General features: G+C 37.4%; 2 protein-coding genes across 9 annotated transcripts in view; one reads left to right on the top strand and one right to left on the bottom strand.

The window, feature by feature from the left end:
* Positions 1-21,355, bottom strand: part of LOC139980152 (uncharacterized) — a 170,397-nt gene that overhangs the window by 59,030 nt on the left and 90,012 nt on the right. For 6 of the 7 annotated variants that reach the window (XR_011797464.1, XR_011797463.1, XR_011797462.1 and 3 more), the window contains 4 exons: positions 3,402-3,530; positions 2,044-2,222; positions 953-1,107; positions 475-557 (listed from right to left, as the gene is read on the bottom strand). The gene's annotated coding sequence lies outside the window, so the exon portion shown is untranslated. Of the gene's footprint in view, positions 1-474; positions 558-952; positions 1,108-1,985; positions 2,223-3,401; positions 3,531-21,355 lie in introns of all 7 variants that reach the window. The other variant, XR_011797465.1, reaches the window with a different exon arrangement.
* LOC139980150 (uncharacterized) lies at positions 5,208-21,014 on the top strand. Of its 2 annotated transcripts, XR_011797461.1 has the most exons (6): positions 5,208-13,991; positions 14,414-14,510; positions 14,722-14,927; positions 15,242-15,450; positions 16,140-16,307; positions 16,781-21,014. XR_011797461.1 is itself a non-coding variant. In XM_071991582.1 (5 exons), exons 1-5 carry the CDS (start codon positions 13,850-13,852, stop codon positions 16,245-16,247), a joined length of 762 nt encoding a protein of 253 aa, XP_071847683.1. In that variant the 5' UTR covers positions 5,208-13,849; the 3' UTR covers positions 16,248-16,773. The 2 variants fall into 2 exon arrangements, 1 of the variants encoding a protein (XP_071847683.1); XM_071991582.1 differs by lacking the exon at positions 16,781-21,014 and having other exon boundaries at positions 16,140-16,773.

Genomic DNA, 21,355 nt, shown 5'->3' on the forward strand with positions numbered 1-21,355 from the left:
TAGCGGTACACTCTGCAGACTATAACGACACAGTGACCTGTACGTTCATTAGCTTGTACGCATCACTTTTCTGGTCAGTGAGAATCTTTTAACTTTGACATCAAATTTCTCTAAATTACTTTCTTTTTCAACTAACCGGAAACCACAGTATTGTTTGTGTAGTAAATACTTTACTATGAGCCGAAAAAATGGAATATAGCATTTTAATGTCTGCAGCTCATAATAATGAACAATCAATATTAGGCAGCTAATGTAAGTAGCACTGTGAACAATTGGGAAACTGATTGACTGATGTTCCAGTTGTTCGTATTTCACTCAGCAATTAAAGAATGGAATTTGACTTGGCACCACTTTATCATATAAAAAAAATTCCTGTTCATTGCTAATGAGTAAGTGATCACTTACAATGAGACAACACTAATATTTCTGTCCCAAGATGCAATCGATGAACGTGAGTTAGTCATTTTTACTTACAGAATTTTTCGTTAAGAGCTCCTGCACGCGGGTACATAGTGTTGTACAGGTTGTTTCTTTAACAGGACCATCAGCATTACCCCCTATTGAATGAAACAGAAAGAAAAAACAATCACAAGTTTAATCTACCTTCAAAATGAATGTATGACCTTTAAATACTTCCTCATATGCAGTTGATTATTGTTGGATAATTATGCTACTGTACATTACACCACTTAACAGATTTGACTTCTACTGAAAATCCCATTCATATTACTGCTGTGGTGTTGAAATTCTCCTTACTACTTCAAATTTACATCAGCAACTCTTCTTCTTAATTTTCTTGGTTTGCTACAATTTGAAAGGGATGTTGGTCGGTAAGAGGGATGGAGTCGAAGCAATCCGACTTCCAGGCATTTAAGGTCTCTATGCCACAAAACTTGACTAATAAATAACTGCAATGAATAGTAATTCAACACTGGAAATTGTTTTTGCATACCTATAACACTCAGTCCAAATTTTCGTAAGATTTCTACCTCGATCTTTATCTAAAAACTTTTGGCCTTCAGTAGTTCCTGAACTATGGAGATTTTGCTCGGTATATGGCAACGAACATATAATTGCTTCATAGTCCAACTCTTGAAGATGAAAACACTGGAAAGAAATGAATAACAATTATATTATTCCCAGTAGTACGAACAAACATTAAAGCACCCTCAACAATCTAACACACACACAAACAGATGTGCACAAAAAAAGATGTAATCCCTTTTTGTTTTCCACCACAATACCCCAATGATAATTCATTGCAATTTTCAGGTGCATTATTGAATTGCTAGTTATTTGAGTCAATGATATCATAGCGGACATGCTTGTAACATCTACTGATGAAAGAATACAGAAACTGGAATTTACATGCAACATCACAGAGTCAATCTGCTTCACTGGTTATGACTTTTGTGGTAAATTTGATTGTGATTGTTGTTTTCTTGTTTAATACTTTGAAAGATGACTTTGCTGTTCTTCAGTACAGAAGCAGAAAGTTCCCTCACCCACTACTACTGAAATCACATCACTCTAGCTTCCTAGTTGGATATTAATAAAAAGAATAGGCACAGTGAAGATTTTTCCTCTGTGTTAATTGCAATGATATCACACTAATATTTCCACTTTTATTTTTCTATAGTAAAAAATGTGGAGGTATGTAGCGGTTCCATGCAAGTTCTATCATATGGGGGAAATTGTTAGAGTTTGCGCCTTAATTCTTCTTGCATGGGAATGTTGCTTTAGAGTATTTTCAATGGTGATGAAATATAGAGAAACATAATTTTACATAGTCATTGGAGTCCTACTCATGCAATAAAAACATAAGTGAAACACTATTTAATTAGCAGCCATGATAACACCTGCAATATGTCATACCTACAGATGGGAGTGAAACAATATGCAGCTCTAAGTTTTTTCTATTTGCATACAGATTGTTATATTCATCAGTCTTCCACTGAAATTTCTGCAGTATATAACTGACATACCATGAAACACTCTCACTGCAAATGATAGCCTTTGGTAACTGCTATTTCAGTTTTTTACCATTTTCTTGATTTCAGTCAAAATGTCTCAGTCAAATGTTCAGTCTTATGCTCCTTCCTGATTGTAGCACCTTCGGCTTCCATCCTATTTTTGTCATCTGCTTGCTCTTTGTATCTGCTGACTTCTGGTGTACCCTTGACTTTCTTCCATGCTTTAATGGCTTTGTAAAGGGTTGTACCCTGGTTCTCAGGTGATGTTGCGTGCAAAACAAAGAAGAACAGAAGATTAACTCATTTAGGCAATGGTTATAAAGGCAGCTCAATGTCAGTATTTTATCCAGATAGCTGCATCCCTAAAGGTGGTTAATTACTTGGAATTCAGACAGAGAACTTGTTTCATGCAATGAAAGTACTGAGTGTAGCATATATAGACCACTCCAGACAATGTTACACAGTATTACTTGACTACTTGCATGCAGATCTATTGTACTCATTTGTGCATGTGCAGGAGACAAACCCATATCCTACAAAACATGCATGCTTACATAGAAGCACGATATTTTGAACACAAAATGACTTTGAGGGAACCCCTACACGACTTTTGATCAGGCCTCAAGTAATTAAATTCTCACAAACTATCAGGACTAGAGAACAATATGAATCTTGATCAGGCATTGCAAACTAAATATAATCACATGTTAATAATCCGCTCTAGAAGTAGGCTCCCATTCAAATTTTAAATATCCCAGGCATATCTATGACACATCATCTGCCATGCATGACCTTGATCACAAGCTCATGAACAACACAGATACCAAACCATCCAACTTCATCAAATTTTATCCAGTTACATTGGACACTGAGTGAAAAGAAGAATCTTTCCAAATTTGGACACAGAGACAGGCTGACAGACAGATAGACTTATGTCAGACAGACATGATATCCTTACCTTGGTTGCATATAGGTGAACATTGTCATGTTGAGCTGTGTATGAGCTGACTTATGGTAAAGAAATCATTACAAGCTCACCACTTTCTCTTTTTATGGCAATTTAGTAACTCACACATCACCCTACATTTTGTTAGTCCTGTGTTGGATTTTAGACTGTGGACTCCTAACGCCCAGTCAGAAAGAGCAAACAGCTGGGTGTAGTACCACCATTATGATCAGTACTTAAGTATCACATTTTCTTAGTTTTTTTCTTTGAAATTTCATGGCATGTATGCTAACAATCTATGTCACAGCTAATCAAGGAAAGTGATCTCGGGAAGGATACAGGGGGGGGGTGCAAGCCACCAGCTTTATTAGTGGCATTCTTTATGGTGGTGTTGAAGGAGGTACCTCCTTCAACACCACCTTCAACACCTTCAGCCCCCCCCCCACTCAAAAGTACCTTCCTACGCCACTGTCTATACCCACCATGTTCTGAAATATGCTCTGCCATGAAGCAGCTATAGGCATTCTTTATCCTGGGTTTAGTGAAGGTGCTTTGCTGCGGCTGCCAAATTTTCTTCTGACTTGCTTTGTTTTTGTGTTGTCAATCCAGTTCTAATGAGATATATAAAAACAAAAGGTATGTCAAGTGTCATTCAAACAATTACAAACAATCCAATAAAGTATGATCAAGTCAGAAGAAGCTAAATTCAATTTAGTGATGGCAGTGGCCTAGAGATACGTACTATACATTCCTGGAACATATCTTCATGTTTGTCTTTCAACCTTCTCAACCTTCTCAAAAATTGCATTAAATATAATGCAATTTTTCATCGTCAGATTAATACGACAGATTTGGTCAACTCAGCTTACCAACATTTGGCTTATAAACATGGTAACAAATGGCGATGCCATGCATGGCAAGCATTGAATGAATAATCACTGATGCAAGTGTAAGTTACAATTGGTAAACAGTGTAATCCATACAAAATCCAGACAGGCCTAAAAATATGCTGTTGTAGCACATTATGTTGCCAATGAATTAAAGTATAAGAAGATTGAAGTCAAAGTACTGTACACTTCGTTATAAGGTAATGATGGGAGATGTAGGTATAATTTGAAAAGAACTTGCCACGCTGCTAGACTTGCTTTGCTTAATGTAGAGCACCACAGAGCAAACACATTTAAGCCTTGCAAGGCCCCCAGCTTTCTATATACATACTGGTAGCTGATATGATGATTTCATCACCTGAGCTCTGAGATATCCTGATGGTGTACACCCCTCAATCCGACAAGTTTTCAGTCCGACAAGTTTTCAGTCCGAAAATAAAATACACGTTTTCAGTCCGAAATGAAATACACGTTTTCAGTCCGAAAATGAAATAAACGTTTTCAGTTGGGGAATGAAAGCATGCAGTTTTAATGCCATAATATCACCAATAAAGTGATAGCCCGAACTGATAGCAAAGAAATCGATTGAATCTTTCGTATTAAGTCTCACATCACCGGCCTCAACAAAGATTTGGGACCCATTAACAACTATCAGTTCTACAAACACATGTAATCCGTTCTTTGCTCCTAAATCCGCTCCCTGTATTGTCATGGTTTATTTGGTTCTAATTCCATCAATGCAATTTACTCTTATACGTAGCGTCAGGGGGACCGAAAATTCCAATATATTTTCTAAAACTTTATTCCTTATTTGTCAATTATGAGTCAGTGTCAGTGGAGAAGAGGAGAAGAGTGTCGGCATGGTTGTGAACATAGGCGTACGAGGCGGGGGGGCAGACTGCCCCCCCAAATTTCCAGAGGACAAGAAATTCGGGCAAAAGTCCTGAAAAATTTGGGCAGCCTAAGAGGAGAAAAAAAATATTTATATATATATATATTTTTTTTATTTTCTCCTCTTAGGCTGCCCGAATTTTTCAGGACTTTTGCCCGAATTTCTTGCAAAAAAAATATATATATATATATATTTTTTTCCCCTCTTAGGCTGCCCGAATTTTTCAGGACTTTTGCCCGAATTTCTTGTCTTCTGGAAATATATATATATATTATATATATATATATATATATATATATGTATATATATATGAGACTTAATACTTAATAATAATATGTTTATATATATATATATATATATATATATATATATATATATAGATATATAAACATATATATATATATATATATATATAAACATATATATACATATATATATATATATATATATATATATATATGTATATATGAGACTTAATACGAAAGATTCAATCGATTTCTTTACTATCAGTTCGGGCTGTCACAGTTTATTGGTGATATTATGGCATTAAAACTGCTTTCATTCCCCAACTGAAAACATTTTCGGACTGAAAACGTGTATCTCATTTCGGACTGAAAACGTGTATTTCATTTTCGGACTGAAAACGTGTATTTTATTTTCTGACTGAAAACGTGTATTTCATTTTCGGACTGAAAACGTGTATTTTATTTTCGGACTGAAAACTTGTCGTACTGAGGGGTGTACCCCGTTTTGACAGTCCTGCTTCAACAAGATAATGTATCAACTGAGTTTTGGTACCATTTCTCTGTTAGGTCCCTTGTGGAAAATCGCTAAATGTGTTTGTGTGTGTATTGGTGGGGGGATATTTCCTGAAACCTGGGGGAGGGACCCCTTTTCTTTGGCAAAATAAGGCAATTTTTGGTTTCTTGATGAAAAATGATGTATATTAGTACATATTACTATAATAATGGTTAGCTAGCATTATCTGTTTTGGCATTTGGGTCATACAGAGGGTGTTTTGAACCCCCATGGATCCTGATTCAGGACAATTAATGTTTGATCGGCATTAAACAGTCAGACCATGCACACACACATAAATAGAGCACCAAAAGGCATCAAACTTCTGTTGTATCCTAGCTTACACTAATTTGATAAATGTGAAATGGACCCGAAAGGCTTATATAGAGAAGGAGTGAACAGTCAAATGAATGACACAAGACACCAGTAGCTGCGGTTGACTCACTCTATTCTTACAATAAAACAGCCTCTGTAAAACAACATACAGAACAAATCATAAGATGAGAAAATAAAACATAATCAACACTTAAAACACTTAAAAACTTAAAATGATATGAATATATGCAAATATGACCTCATTAGTATGTAAAACAAATAATATAAATGCTTCACACTTTCTAGTTCAACTCTCTTCTAAGTTTCTAAATATCACCATAACAATTATCCTTCGGTTCATGTAATATAACTCTCAGAAAACATCAGTATCAGTGATAACATGCACAGAGTAAAACTGCATGGATCTGTATGGATGGAAAAGAAACTTTATTTACAATATTTACACTTGACCCTTGACATGATAACTCACCAGGCTAAAAATATGTAAGGGTGTTTGCCACTGAAAATAAATGTTTTTCTTGATCAGAGAACTCTGGGTTTGGTGTGGGGACCAAACACAGAGCAAGACACATAAAAAATAGAAAACTCAACTGGATTGGATCAAAAGAAATTATATTTATGAATAACAAACAATATACAGTACAGATGACCTGGGCCCAGTCAAAGAATTAAATAAAACAACTTACAGTAGTGAGGTGCACACCCAAATACATGAGAATCAGCCATTTTATTTGTAATTTTCAATCAAGATTAAACTTTTGACGGTATCAAGCTGCACATTAAAACGTTATATAGGTAATCCTACTGTTTGTGGAAAGCAGTTCAAGGGGGGAATTCTACAGGGAAATTTCTGCATGGTTTTATTGAGGTCTTTACCAAACTCCAAAGTGGATGTTCTTCATGTGGATTGTAAGAGTTTCAAGTACATAAGGTTTGAAGAAGAGTGATAGTTGCATCTCATTCTAATTAAGAAACACCTCCCTGCCTGAAGAATGCTCTAGAAAGCATCAATTATCTTTAGTTGCATCAGAGCTACAAAGGGAGAGTCATCATTCCAGTTAAATTTCCTCATGAATTATCCCATGCAGGGAGTAGAAAGTGGGGGTGGGCACACAACGTCAGAGGGGCACTTTCTAATGCCATAACCACCACTCAATATCCCAGTAAACATTTTGACGTCGGATCGACGTCGGGTTTAGGTCCAGATGGTCGGTTAAACGTCGGTGTCCAACATAAGTAGTAGTTCAGACGTCGGATTGACGTCACAAATTAATCCTTTCACTTTTAGACGTCCTAACGACGGCGGATGGACGTTTGTTAATATCGTAGTTATATAAAGGTAGTCTTTCCGACGTCGGATGACAGCCCTTTAACACACGTCGCGTTTCAATGGTCCATCCGACGCCGAAATGACCTATTATGATAGACCTATAATAAAAGGTTCGTTGGATCGACGTCGGATGAACTACGGACAGGCGACGTCGTAATGAGAACGTCCCTCCGACGCTCAATAGACCAGTCAGACCAGTCAAACGACTAGACAGAATAGACTAATCATAAACGGTTCGTTGGATCGACGTCCGTTCAACTACGGACAGGCGACGTCGCACGGTAAATGTCTCTCCGACTTAATCATTGATATAGTTGGTTTGATCGACGTCGAATGAAGTGTCGACAAGAGACGTTAAAAAAGACGTTAAAACAACAGTTCAAAATAGACTAATCATAAACGATTCGTTGGATCGACGTCGGCTGAACTAGTTCGGTGTTGGAACGGCATTGGCGGTAGAAGTATATAAGCTTCCCTCTTTATACGCTCAAATGACTATCTAGAAATATACTATATCATAAACAGTTAGTTGGATCGATGTTGAATCAATTTTGAACAGCGGGCGCTTACGTGAATACGTATACCTTCGACGTTTAATACAGTTTATTAATATAACGTAAACTAAACATTTCGAAATACGTGTATCCGTGACATCCAACTTAACACTGGCAATCATATGCCACTCAGAAGAAAGCTTTGAAAGTACCGTCAGTATATACAACAACTTCTCGCTTATCATGCTGTTATTAAGGTAAGTAAAACTTAAATGAATCCAATAAAAGGAGACATATTTTCAGTAAAATGAAGCTATAGAGCAATGTTAAACATGTTAACAAGTATATTGCAAATCGACACTCGTTTTCTTCCATAACACTTGCACTGCGAGTGAAAGAAAGAACCATACATTAAATATCGCACAGCAATATCTGGCATGGGCGTAGGAACCGGGGGGGCTGGGGGGGGCACCAGCCCCCCAGTGAAAAATGTGGAGGGGCGGAAGTATCATTCCGCCCCCCACTTCGCAAGTCAGAAAACCCCTTCTTCATTTCCAAATGAGAAAAAAATCTCATTTGGAGCACCAAATTGCATCTAAGGCCAGGTGAAAATACAAAATTAAGTTTACAAAATGGAGTGGGTGTTGAAGTGTGCTATATTGCACCAAATTGCATCTGAGGCCACCTGGAAATGCAAAAAATTCCAAATGCAAAATTTCCTAAGACCCCTCCCCCAGGCCTGCCATCAGTCTTCAGCCCCCCACTCAAAAGTACCTTCCTACGCCACTGATATCTGGTGCAGTAATATTAAGGTAACGTTTAACTTAAATAATTGATTCGGTCATGGCAGCTCCATATAACAATTATGAATCAAGTAATCTTTTGATGCACGAGAGCATACTTGTTATACCCCCACCCCATATCCTCACAAACACAACCACATCCCTGACTACGCATTTATAACACTTCCGTAGACAAATGTGCGTCGGCAGCGCTTTCATCTTTTGCTGAGCGAATGTGAAAGAGGAATGTCAGTTTTCTTTTTATGTGCTGTGCAAGACTATGGAAGCGCAGAAGGGACATTGCATTGAAAAGTTACCGACTTTTCTAAACCACAAACAACGGTAAATTGTGGAGTTGACAAGACGATAACGTGATAAAATTCACAAACTTGGTATTGAATGTTGTTAAATGACAGAAATCGGAAAATGTTGACGAGATAAAGTATCTCCTTCAAGTTTCTGCAAATTGCATTGGCGGGTTACCGACTTTAACAAAACTACAAATATCTGAAAAATGTTGAGATGGTAACGTGATCCTAGAAATTGCTGTTTTGACCGTACAACCGACGGATCTCGTCAACGGATTAATTAACATAGCGTTATATAATTGCGTTGAATTTTGGTTGCTCCATAGTGGAATTCAGTGTTGTTGCTTGTTCGTTTTTTAATAATATTTACGAGTTGTAATTGTGCAACACGACACTTTTACAGTGGTCATAAGGGGACATGTCTCACACATTATAAAAATAACTCAACTTCTTGACAAAAATCGTAGTTCTGTCGAGATACTGACGCTTTCTTGACATGTCTGCCAAAATGCATATACCATTGGTTTAATTCTAGGTAGACTCTGGGCCACTGTATAGCCATGTAGTCCCCCCCCCCCCCCCCACACACACACAGAAACACTCATCTATAGGGAGTTTCATCCACCATTAACCAGTCACAATCTATTTGTTTGTTAATTTGGTGTGGGCGCTAGGGCTGTTGCCACGGCAACTCAATTTTAAACTGGAATTAATGTAAACAACATAAAAACAGTACGACTCTTTCATACCGTTTATATTCTCACAGCACAGCAGACTACCACCACCCTCCCCAAAACTCTGCATTAAATCTCATGTATAGGCTGGGTCATGTAATGTATGATTGGCCATGACCCATGATAATTGGTCATATAGGCCCAATAATCACGTGCAAATAAACAAAGGGTCAAGTTTTTAATGCTTTAGTACAGGTCAGGCCCATCTTTTAAGTGTTGCCAAGGCTGAAACTTCTAGAGTGTGGGACCTCCTTTATAGCTACTGGTTATTTGCTAACTTAGGTAGATCAAACATAGCTCCTGCACCAGAATGTGATCTATTTTCGCGGTTATAAAACACTACCATATTTTATTCTTAAATACGATCGTGCAAATGCCGAACATGGCTTAAGAAATAGAAACAAAATTGAATTCTCGTTCAAAACGGTCTTCTAATGAGTCAACCATTCAGACAATTGAAAATACAAAAGATTACATTTTCTTAGCACAAAGTACGTCAGTACAAAACTGTAAACATGCAAAATAAAGCCTACATATAACGTTCGGACATTCGGTGAATTAAACGCTGTTGACAAAAGGATCCAAACTAAAATAGAATAAAGTACTTCCAAATATTTCTTGTGCAAATAGTGTGAGCTATATCACACTAAAATTTGATAAAGATCTTAGCCTTAATAGCACGATTCTGTAGAGCTGTTACTGTTGAGTACTTTAGGCAACTAGGGGGCAAATTAAATTTTCCTTTGCGGGGTGGGGGGGGGAAGTATAGCGATTACATGGGGGGAGTGCCTCTTCGACTTGCAAAATGTGTGCAAGCAAAAAGTCAAACAAAAGGTTTCATTCGACAATATTTCACACCTGCAACTTTCCATTTTACAAACAGACTACTTGTATAATATTTGGATCAGTATCAGATCTTTAGTTAATTCTAAGTTATTCAGTTTCCGGAAACGGGGACCAAATATGCTACATGTATCATCCCTTGCCCGTATAACTGATATGAATCCCACACGTGAGATAAGTCATATATTCCCTTTAGTGCAAACACACGCCCTCACATGTTCAACATTTCCCGCGTAAATTTTCCCGCGTAAATATTAACATAAATATAATCACTCTCCTACACAATGACCGGCTGGTCGAATCGTACGTACGTACAAGTATGATAAGTTGCTGTACTCATACACGTTTTACATGCACGTGTTTGATCTCGCAGCTTGCGAGACATGGATTATACATTGTATATATGACAAACATTCCACGTCTAACATACATTAACCGGCCGTTATAGCTATAACAAATTGATCAGCATCAAACAGGGATTTGCGGTTACAAGATTTTTCGGAGTACAAGGTTTTTATATAATAAATGCAAAACTAGTGGCAGCGGTCTCAAAAAGACAAGGAGTCGATATAATTTGTGGAAATAAGGACCTTGCTCTATATACTTATATTGTTATACTATGTATAGGCTCAGATTTATTTATGGGCCAACCTAGTGTATGCTGTTGTATATACTGCACAGGCGGTAGGATATGTTATAGCCTAGGCCTTGTCTGTTTTTTGTTTGATTCCTCGAATTAAGTTATAACCTATACTGGAGTATGGCAGAAACTGAAATGATAACGTCCTCATTGTGTTCCTCATGAAGTCGGACAATTGCAAAGGCCTAGGACTTAGGAGGTCAATTTTATGTTTTCAAACATTAAAAGGCTATAGGCCTATTCTTCGACCGGTATAACAATAAAGGTAAATAATTGAGCTTGGGTAGCTACAATTTTCGTCCCACTCCCAGTTTCAAACTGCCCCAAGCTAGGATCACCCCCCTCCCTCCTATATCTTATTCTTAAACATTACCAAAAAAGGCACCAAAAGTGGTTTTTACCATATTCGATACTATCCTAGACTAGAGGCTAGTTCACAATCCCAAAGAAGAGAATGCCCAGGGACACTGGGATATTAATTTAACGGTAACAGTTTAGGAAAGACAAAGTCCCCACACCTCTCCTGAATACTCTGAGACTAAGAGGAAATTTTATGCCAGTTGAGCAGAACTGCCCGTAGCTTAAGTCTCGAATTTTCAACATTTCTTCTTTGTTATGGCTTATGTAAAACCAATATCGTATTGGAAAACAAGACGTAATGTACAATTTCAACTAAAGCACCACCCCTATCTCAAAATAGATAAGAGTAAAGTTATAAACAGGTTCAAGAGCCCAGCAACTTAGACATTCCAGTCACAAATACTGCACTAAATTTTACTTCTAGCCCCACAGTATCACAAACAGGCCATGACAATGTTAGGCTTAGCACTAGGCCTTCTGAAAGCAAACACCTCTTCAACAATACATTAAACAATCCTGGAGTTACCCGCAGGCCTAGTAGTAATTCTGAAAGTGAATTTGAAGAGCTTTCACCATGTTCTAGTAGCCAGTCAGATGTTGATGAAATGGGCCTCTCTGATCAGTTGGGGGAATGAGCTACATCAAACAACATATCTCAAACAGCAGTATCTAGTTTGTTAAACATTTTAAAACCATACCATATAGATTTGCCAAAAGGATCCAAGATCACTTCTAAAGCCCATTAAAGACATTTCTTTTGAAAACAAAGCAGGGGGCAAGTACTATCACTTTGGCATTGCTAACTACATTAAATCAAAACTGCAGTTAATTATCACAGCCATGTAAAGAATCTACCTCAATTAAAATTAACATTGATGGTCTACCCCTGTTTCGCAGTTCAAATATGCAGTTCTGGCCAATTTTGGGGATCACTGATCAAATTTTTGACAGTACACCATTTCCAATTGGAATATTTTCTGGAATGTCGAAACCATCTCCAGTTAATGAATTCTTAAAACCATTAATTATCAAAGTTACAAGTCTCGAAGAACATGGTATTGAGCATTGTGGGGCAAAATACCAATTTTCAATATCTGCTGTTATTTGTGATGCCCCAGCTCGTGCCTTAATAAAGCGTGTAAAAGGGCATTCCTCCTACAAAGGCTGTGATCGGTGCATACAAACTGGAACTTGGATGGGAAAAATGGTGTACAAAGAAATTACAGATAGCTTAAGAACTGACGAAAGTTTCCAACAAATGCTTGACGAAGATCACCACCTTGGACAATCTCCATTTTCATCTTCTATAGGATTATAGTTTCCCAATTTCCATTAGATTACATGCATCTGGTGTGTTTGGGTGTTACTCGTAAACTGCTGGGTTTGTGGATGAAAGGTCCGCTCAAAACTAGAATGCCAACCAGAGTGATCAATGCAATTTCTGAGAAGATGATTTCACTTAGAGAGTTCATGCCAAGAGAGTTTTCAAGAAAACCTAGATCACTCCGAGAAGTTGATAGATGGAAGGCTACGGAGTTCCGTCAATTCTTAGTCTACACTGGTCCATTAGTCCTTTCTAGCCAAATACCAATGAACCTTTACCACAACTTCCTGCTGCTTTCTGTTGCAGTTCAAATTCTGTTGTCACCAATGCTTTGTAACCAATCATCATTGATTGATTATTCTGAAGAATTATTAAAACTGTTTGTTGCACATTTCTCCAAATTGTATGGCAAGGAAATGGTAGTGTACAATGTACATTGTTTGCTTCATCTTGCTGATGATGCACGTAAATATGGTCCATTAATGTTTCTGCATTTCCATTTGAAAGTTATTTGGGCACATTGAAGAAAATGGTGAAAAAGCCATCACTGCCACTGCGGCAAGTAGTTGGGCATCTGTTGAGAAAGGGGGAAATTCAGAAAAGCATGAAGAACAATGAGCGCACTATCCTCAAACAAGAACATTCAAATGGGCCAGTGCCAGAAGGACATTTAGCTATGTCACAGTATGCCTACTTTTATCACAAAGATTTGAATATCCATATAACTCTTTGCACTGGGGACAATTGTGTTCAAATAGGGAATGATGTGTGCCTAGTGCAAAACTTTTTTGTTACCTGCAATGATGATTTGTATGTGGTTTATCGATCATTCACTCACAAGGACAATTATTTTAGCTATCCTTGTGAATCAATGTGTATAGGAATTTTACAAGTTGACAATATAAGTGAAAATCTACAGGTATCACATTCGAAGGAAATTTTAAAAAAATATGTACTTTTAACGCATGGAAATTGGTTCATTGCTATGCCTATCCTACATTAAAGAGCAAGTTTATATTAAGGAGACTTGAGGCCAGTTACTGTTAGTTTAAGTTTAATGTTATACATTTTTACACTTCATGTACTTGCATATATGATCATCACTTTAACATAAATTAGAAAAATTATATTACTCAATCTTAGCATGGACCCATTGTATCACATTGTGGAGTTTACGGACTCTAAGGAGATAGCCACCATCAATGAGAAATGGATGGTTTCTGAGGGTACTTGTTTGTGGCCCCCCCTTCAAATCTTCAGCAAGTTTGGCAAAAGCTCTGAAGACTACCACAGAGCCCAAGACAACTTGGAAGGCTTTTAAAATAAGAAAACTATATGCAACAAGTAAGTAAAAATTATGTTAAATATAATTGAAGTGTGTGTCTTCATACTCTCTATTTGCCCCCATTTCTAAGTGCTGGTTTAATACTTGTTGCTAATATGCTACACAGCCCAGCCCAGAAGTTTGAGATAAAATGTTGGAGAACAGTAAATAAATTAATGTAGTAACCACCATTGAACACAATGTTTCACCACGATGGGCTATGAACTCATAAGTGCTCTGTCCATTGGTTACCTAATCTATAAGGACCCCCCCCCCCCACCCTGTCTCATGCACTTTGTTTATCCTTCTCATTTTGGCTGGGTTATCCAACTGTTTCCTGATATTTTTCAATTTACCAAGGAATAAAATAAAAATGTAACTTCACAAATTCAAAATAAAGGTATTCAAATACATGGGGCATATTTTATATTATTCCATACAGATTCATATGACAAGGCAGTTTCCAAACTAAGGCAGGCTGAAGATGAGTCAGACCTGCAGACAGGAGATGAGGAAGTAACCATAGGAAGAAAACGAAAGTAAGTCCCAACACAGCAAAAAGACTGATAGAGTCACACATGTATACAAAGCAGTGAAGCACCAAAGTATAATTATCACCAGGTTTCTCTTTTCAACTGGGGTGGGAGGGTGATTTGTTAGCATAAAAGTGGTCAAAGTAAGATAGATTTTAGGTTATCATTATTGTACTTTGGTAATTTAATTTTTTGTATTATTATTTTTTAATTGCAGACCTAATCAACGTTATATGATTGAAAGCTCGAGCGATGAGGAGTGTCCTGCCTCACCAAAGCGACCCAGACCACCATCATTTCCATCAACTTCAACACCAGTAACTCTGCTTGCTCTATCTCCTGCCCCACCACACTCTCCAACCCCACCTTGCTTCCCAAACCAAACTTTGGACAATAGTGCAGCCTCTTCTTTCCATTTCCCTGGTAATTTTCTTTTAACTCTTTTCAATTGTTTATAAGCATTGTACACTAGCTCTATTGGTTTACAGAATTTTCAGCTTCATTAAATTGTTTAATTTAAAAAAATGCTAAGGTATACATATTTGTTACTATTTAATATTATTTATTTATATTCTTGTGAATTGTTATTTATTATTAAATTGATGCTAAATATGCAACAACAAAAAATAAAAGACCTAATGTACAGTATAATTTTTAAGGGAACACAGTTTTACCATGACACATGGAGTTTATAGGAATTTAACTAAGTTTATTTTGTTGTTGTCAACTTTTATTAGATTTTGAAAAAAGGGTTATCTCGATGCTGACTGAGATTAAGGCGGAGGTTCAGCACAACAAGGAGTTGCTGAAAACACTAACTGAGGCAAACGTCCTACCAGATAGCGAAGAAGACGTTTGGCTAAATGAATTTCCTCTAAAGTCCCTTGAAGGTATAACTTCTTTGGAGGAAAAACTTAAAAATGACACAGGATCAAGGAAAAAACTGGTAAGAAATGTTTTTTGTGTGTTTTTGATTGCACGTTTTAAAGAAACCAATAGTGTAAGCGTTCTATGATTGAGTTTTAGACTAAATGTAACTTGCTGTAATTTTGTGCTCCATTAATTTGTAATATAAAGTTAATGAAAACCTTTTCACAGCCATATTAAATAGACATATGATGCTATGTGGTCTATAAGTCTCATATTTCAACCCAAGTTATATGTGTAGATGGTACAGTTTAAAATTTGCTCTATGAGCCTCATAATTGCATATTGCTTTAAAAATTGCACACTTTTTTTTAACTGGGAGTGGTACGTAGGAGTCTTACAGTTTTTAAAAAATCTTGCCAAACTCTTAGATACTTATGCACCCAGTGACCCCACTCCTGTCATACGTGGTATGTCATAAGTCAAACCTCCATCTGAGATATATTTGGCATTGATTATTTTTTTGAAAAAATTGTATCTCTGTTAAATACATACATTTTGAAATATATTACTTTTTAATTATACTTCTTGTAGTAATGTTTACCAAATACATATTTTTAGCAAATAAATTAATTGCAACTAATATAATACTAATAGTAGTGTGGTGGTAAATAACAAGTAAACAATTCATAACTTATTACAACTGGATAATGTAAACTTTGTTCCATAATAAATTTCATCTTTTTTCGCCATCACCTCCTTATATAGGTCCAGAAGCTGTCTATGATAGGTGGGACCAACTTGGATAGTAGTGTGAGAAGGATTCTATCCTTCCTAATGAGCAGTGCCTTGGCCACAAAATTCAACTGGTTATAGGCAGGGGGAGTGCCGAAAAGAAAGCCTTTTCTACCCTTCTTCTGAAAGATTTGATTTTTAGTAAGTATACAAATGCCTATAATTACAAAATCATCCCAGTTGTTCAAATGGTATATATACTGTGCCAAACTAACAGTGCTTCAATGTTGCATCATGTAACATGTAGAAAAGCTTCACACTGAACTACACACAAACATTATGCACTGTATACATCTTTCCCAAAAGGCCAAGGCCCATATTTTAACCATCAAGCAACTTTGTGTAGATTTAATGGTTTTGTCAGACTGCAATGTGTGACTGTAATTCATATAAGATAATGTACTCATCTTTGCAAAGCGCTCAGCAGAGCAGTAAAATTGGACCAAGTTGATAAGTATCATCAATGCCCTCCAATCATTTGGGATGAGACTTGCCTGAAATAAACAACATAGAATCAATTATGCCATGTGGTCAGTCATTAGATTACATTTTCTCTTGGTTTATTCATGTGATTATACTTATAATTGCTCTTCGTATTTTCCTATTGTCCCTAGGGGCCATCTCAAGAAACCCTTTGACAAAAACAGCAACCCAGTCACAGGTGGAAGCAGTCATTAAATTATGGCTAAAACATCCTGCAGACCGGACTGGTGCCCGCAAGGACAGGCAGGCACAACAGCCAGATTGTCAGCTTGATTGAAGTCAATTACTTTAACTTCAACATAAATCCTTGAATATATCTATTTGCATTGTGATTTCTAATTGATACCCTAACTAGATCATCTTTCCATTATCAATATCAAGACTGCTTTCACATTATTTAACTTTAGTGTGACACTTTTGAACTGTCATTAAACTGTTCCTTTCACTTAACATGCCTTGTAAATAGTACTGGCTATATTATAGTCTTCTAACACATTTTGAAGACTACAGCAGTAAAAGTAATCAGTAAAAAATTCTTGCAGGGTCTACATCCTTGCATCAAATGCAATTCCATTCTCCTAGTGAAAGATTTTTTATTACAATTCAAAGTAGTCTTAATTAGCCTCATATCAGCCCAAAGTGCCTGCATGACCTATAAACTACATGCTGGTGATATTCTGTTTGCTTCCTGGCTCTTCCAGTGCCTTTCCCAGAGGATGGTGCTACTTTTTTTACAAATTAAGAGTGCTTAAATACAAAATGGTGAGTTATTATATTAAGATTGGTAGTGACCAGAAGCCATTCTGGCAATTTTCTTATCCCACCATATTTTTGGTGACTATTATCAAGTTACCACCCCCAGTTTAAAGGTAGTCTGTATAGGCCCCAACTTATAGCACTTTATAATTGCTAGACATTTTCAAAAAGTATTTTCCTGGAGGTCGTTATTCTCCAAAGTGTTCTCAGACATTTTCTTAATGAACACCCAAGATGAAAGAATTTCTCAGTGGGGTAAATTTCTTCCAAGGCGGTAATAAAAACAATTTAAGAATTATGACCAAAGGTGACCATATTTAAATTTCTGGCATATTTCGCGGAAATACTGCATACCATTAATAAGCACTGCTACATGCTGGTCGATACGCAGACCGACTTTACAACAACAACAACAAATTCTTACAAAGGAAATCCTGGCCTGAACTTTAATCTAAGTTAGAGGGTGTTGGGATTCAGGCATTAGCCAAATAAGCTACAAATAAAAATAGTATATACAAATATTGTACTGCAACTATATACCAACTGCTATTGAAAACATCGGTTGATACTTGATAGGTCCACGGCATATGCCCTTCCTGTACAGGCTGTAGTGTTATCCAGGGCATGATCAACTCGGAATCTTATTTCTACTCTGGTATTGACTAAGCAACTGAGAACGAGTAACATGATGATTAAACAACTGATGGGATAAATATGTACTTACCTATCAACTCTATCGATACTGCTCATTCCGTGTTTTTGGTAGCACGATATCTATATTATTGCGTATATTCTCGTATTAATTGGAAAAAAGTTATTAGGCTGGAATGAAGATCCATAACAAGTGTTATGAGGCGGTTTACTACTGTGAGTGTGCACGACGCCTTGTGAGCTTGGTGTAACTGGTATCTCGATTTCTCGCCCTTGCTCAAGTAAATGAGTCAAATATTCCGTTGATTATAAGATTACCTCTCCCTGTCTCTAAATTAAAGTTCAATTATCGTTGTTAAGTTACTTCAAGATACTGATAAGAAACCATGTTTACTTAAATAGCCTGTACGTCCGCAAACAACGATCACTAAGAGCGGTTGTTTTGACTAATTTTTCCCTACTGACATGCCTCTGAAATAACAACTCCGCACTTGGGCTCACTCATGTTCGGGCATCTGGTCACTGATTGGTTCAATGTTACCTAATTCATCAAATCTGTCACTGCAAGGACCAACCAAGAGTGAGAAAGAAACTTCATGTGCTGTTTATCTGTTTATTGTTTTTTTCTGAATTGACTAAAGTTAAAGTTAAAGTTGAAGGTTTACAGTCTTGTATGAGGCTAATGCCTCCTCACACGACTTTACAACTTAACCCCTGGTCATTGGTAACTTGTCACACCCACACACCAAAGTGTGCACAATTCAATCAATCTCTCCTGGGGCACCACAGTGCACCACAACCACGTGTCCCCCGGGGGACTTCCCATAGGGTGCAGCCACAAACCGGCGCACGCAACTATATTTACAAGTTACCTCGCAGGTCCCCATTTATACACCTGGGTGAAGAGAGGCAATGGAGATAAAGCGCCTTGCCCAAGGACACAACGCAGTGATCTGGCCAGGGCTCGAACCTGTAATCCTTAGATCACAAGTCCACTGCCTTAACCACTCGACCACAACGCCCTCCCATAGACGTCTGAAATAGCAGGTCAAGCAATTTCTTATGTTTTTCTTTATAAGGGATCGTGGGAACCAAGGGAATGTCAAAAGTGCAACGAGGTTAATAACCTTACATCTTGTAGATACACAGAATGTGGTATATGCACAAAGGCACCGACATTTTCAATCTACGTGTGTCTAGTAACGACTCCAGAACTGATGTAAAAACATATAGATTTCGAAATTTCAGTTGTATTACAGAGGCAATCACTACTTGTTTTGGATTGCTGTTATGGGAAAATGCTCGTGGTTTTCAATATTTATTTTTTACATTGTTTTATTTTGTTGGTAATTTTCCTTTTTGTACTTCTCGAGTGTTTTCGGGATATTCCCTACCTCTAGTGTAGTGAATGCGAGAAGGCATATTTTGGTGGGAGATTAGTACCGTGACCTAGCGGTGTCAAACCTATTCTACTTGTAAAATGCAATACCAATAGGACTGCATGGACTATTTTCTTTACATTTGTGTAATGAACCGTAGTCGGTTGCAGTGATATTACGGTAAATCGTTACCGCCATATTGGGCGACAGAAATTTTTTTTCTTTCGATTGCGACAGCTTTTCTCCATAAAACCCACCTGGTCAGAGTGTATTTAGGTTAAGAAACGTTGGAATCAAATTCAGAAGTTTGTTTTCTGAAATTCATGAGGAAACTCTGAATGGGACTTTAACATATGGCATTTCATCGGCGGTGGGGTGTAACTCGTACGACAATGTACATGTAGAACGCTCCTTTTTACCACAACGGTTTATGTTGACAAGTTTGGAACAACAGTCAACAACTTCTATTGCCTTTTAACTGGAAACTAATAAACATGCAGCTGTAGTAACATATAGTCTATGCTATGTAGCGCATTTTACCTCTATTAACTTTATAGTAGACATTTCTTGTGACTTTATCATATTATTGTAATCAAATATAAAAGGGCCGTTTTCTTTTAAACGAAATATTTCAGTCAACTCCTGTTTTTCATTTTTCAATTTAAAACAAACTTACCATACATTGTGTAATTTGTTAGTAAACTATAAGGCACTCGCAACAACAATCAATAATAAGGTCAGAGTTGTACTGTGAGAGTCAGATTTGCGTCGGACTATCCGTTGGGAACGTCAGTACGACTTTTCTACGACCAAAAGGAGTACATATTTTATATTGGAAAGAAGTCTAATTAACGTCGTTTCAATATAGTCGGATAAACGTCTTACCGGCGCAATATGGACGTCTTTATCGACATGGAATCGACGTCGCGTGGATTTGCAACAGTCTATCGAATAGTCGGAAAATAGTCGAACCGACTTTTTACCCCGACCCAAAGCCAGAGTCAATCCGACGTTAAAATGATGTGTTACAAAGACGTCCACTTAACGTCCACTTAACGTCGTTTGAACGGTATATCGAAGAGTCGGCCAAACGTCGGACCAACGAATAATGGACGGTTTCATCGACGTCGATTCGACGTCGACATTAAATGTTGGAAAGACGTCAAATGAACGTCGTTTCAACGTATACCGAGGAGTCGGCCAAACGTCGGACCAACGAATATTGGACGGTATCATCGACATCGATTCGACGTCAACATTAAATGTTGGAAAGACGTCAAATGAACGTTGTTTTAACTGTATAACGTAGAGTCGGCCAAACGTCGGACCGACGATTATTGGACGGTTTCATCTACGTCGAATCAACGTTGACATTAAATGTTGGAAAGACGTCCAATAAAAGTCGTTTCAACGTATACCGAGGAGTCGGCCAAACGTCGGATCAACGAATATTGGACGGTTTCACCGACGTTGAATTGACGTCAACATTAATTGTTGGAAAGACGTCCAATGAACGTCGTTTGAACGGTATACCGAAGAGTCGGCCAAACGTTGGACCAACGAAAATTGGACGTCTGAATCGACGTTGCCCCACTTTGCAAACGGAAACTGGGATGCTATAAACCGATACACACCGGCCATATCACTTAAAGACATATGATGCGTTAGTATGCTATCATTACTATTATGGTGCATATGAATAATTAAAATAAAATATTAAACTTAACAAAGGCTTAAGATATACAAAAGACAGTTCTTCATCAAAAGGGCACATATATGATGTGTTAGTATGCTATCAATACTATTTATTGAGATTGTTTATTGTTAACCGTGCTACAAAAAGATATGGGATGCCATTTTAAAACTAGCATGTACAGACAGTGCCCCCCCCCCCGGCTCCTACCCCCTGATCCCATCTAT

Source organism: Apostichopus japonicus, chromosome 14, assembly GCF_037975245.1.
Source record: "Apostichopus japonicus isolate 1M-3 chromosome 14, ASM3797524v1, whole genome shotgun sequence".
Taxonomy (NCBI): domain Eukaryota; kingdom Metazoa; phylum Echinodermata; class Holothuroidea; order Aspidochirotida; family Stichopodidae; genus Apostichopus; species Apostichopus japonicus.

Excerpts from the sequence above, each read along its gene's own strand:
- LOC139980150 (XM_071991582.1), top strand. The coding sequence starts at position 13,850 with ATGAGAAATGGATGGTTTCTGAGGGTACTTGTTTGTGGCCCCCCCTTC. Across the intron at positions 14,511-14,721 it reads ACCATAGGAAGAAAACGAAA|ACCTAATCAACGTTATATGA; the intron begins GTAAGTCCCAAC and ends TTTTAATTGCAG. Across the intron at positions 14,928-15,241 it reads CTCTTCTTTCCATTTCCCTG|ATTTTGAAAAAAGGGTTATC; the intron begins GTAATTTTCTTT and ends AACTTTTATTAG.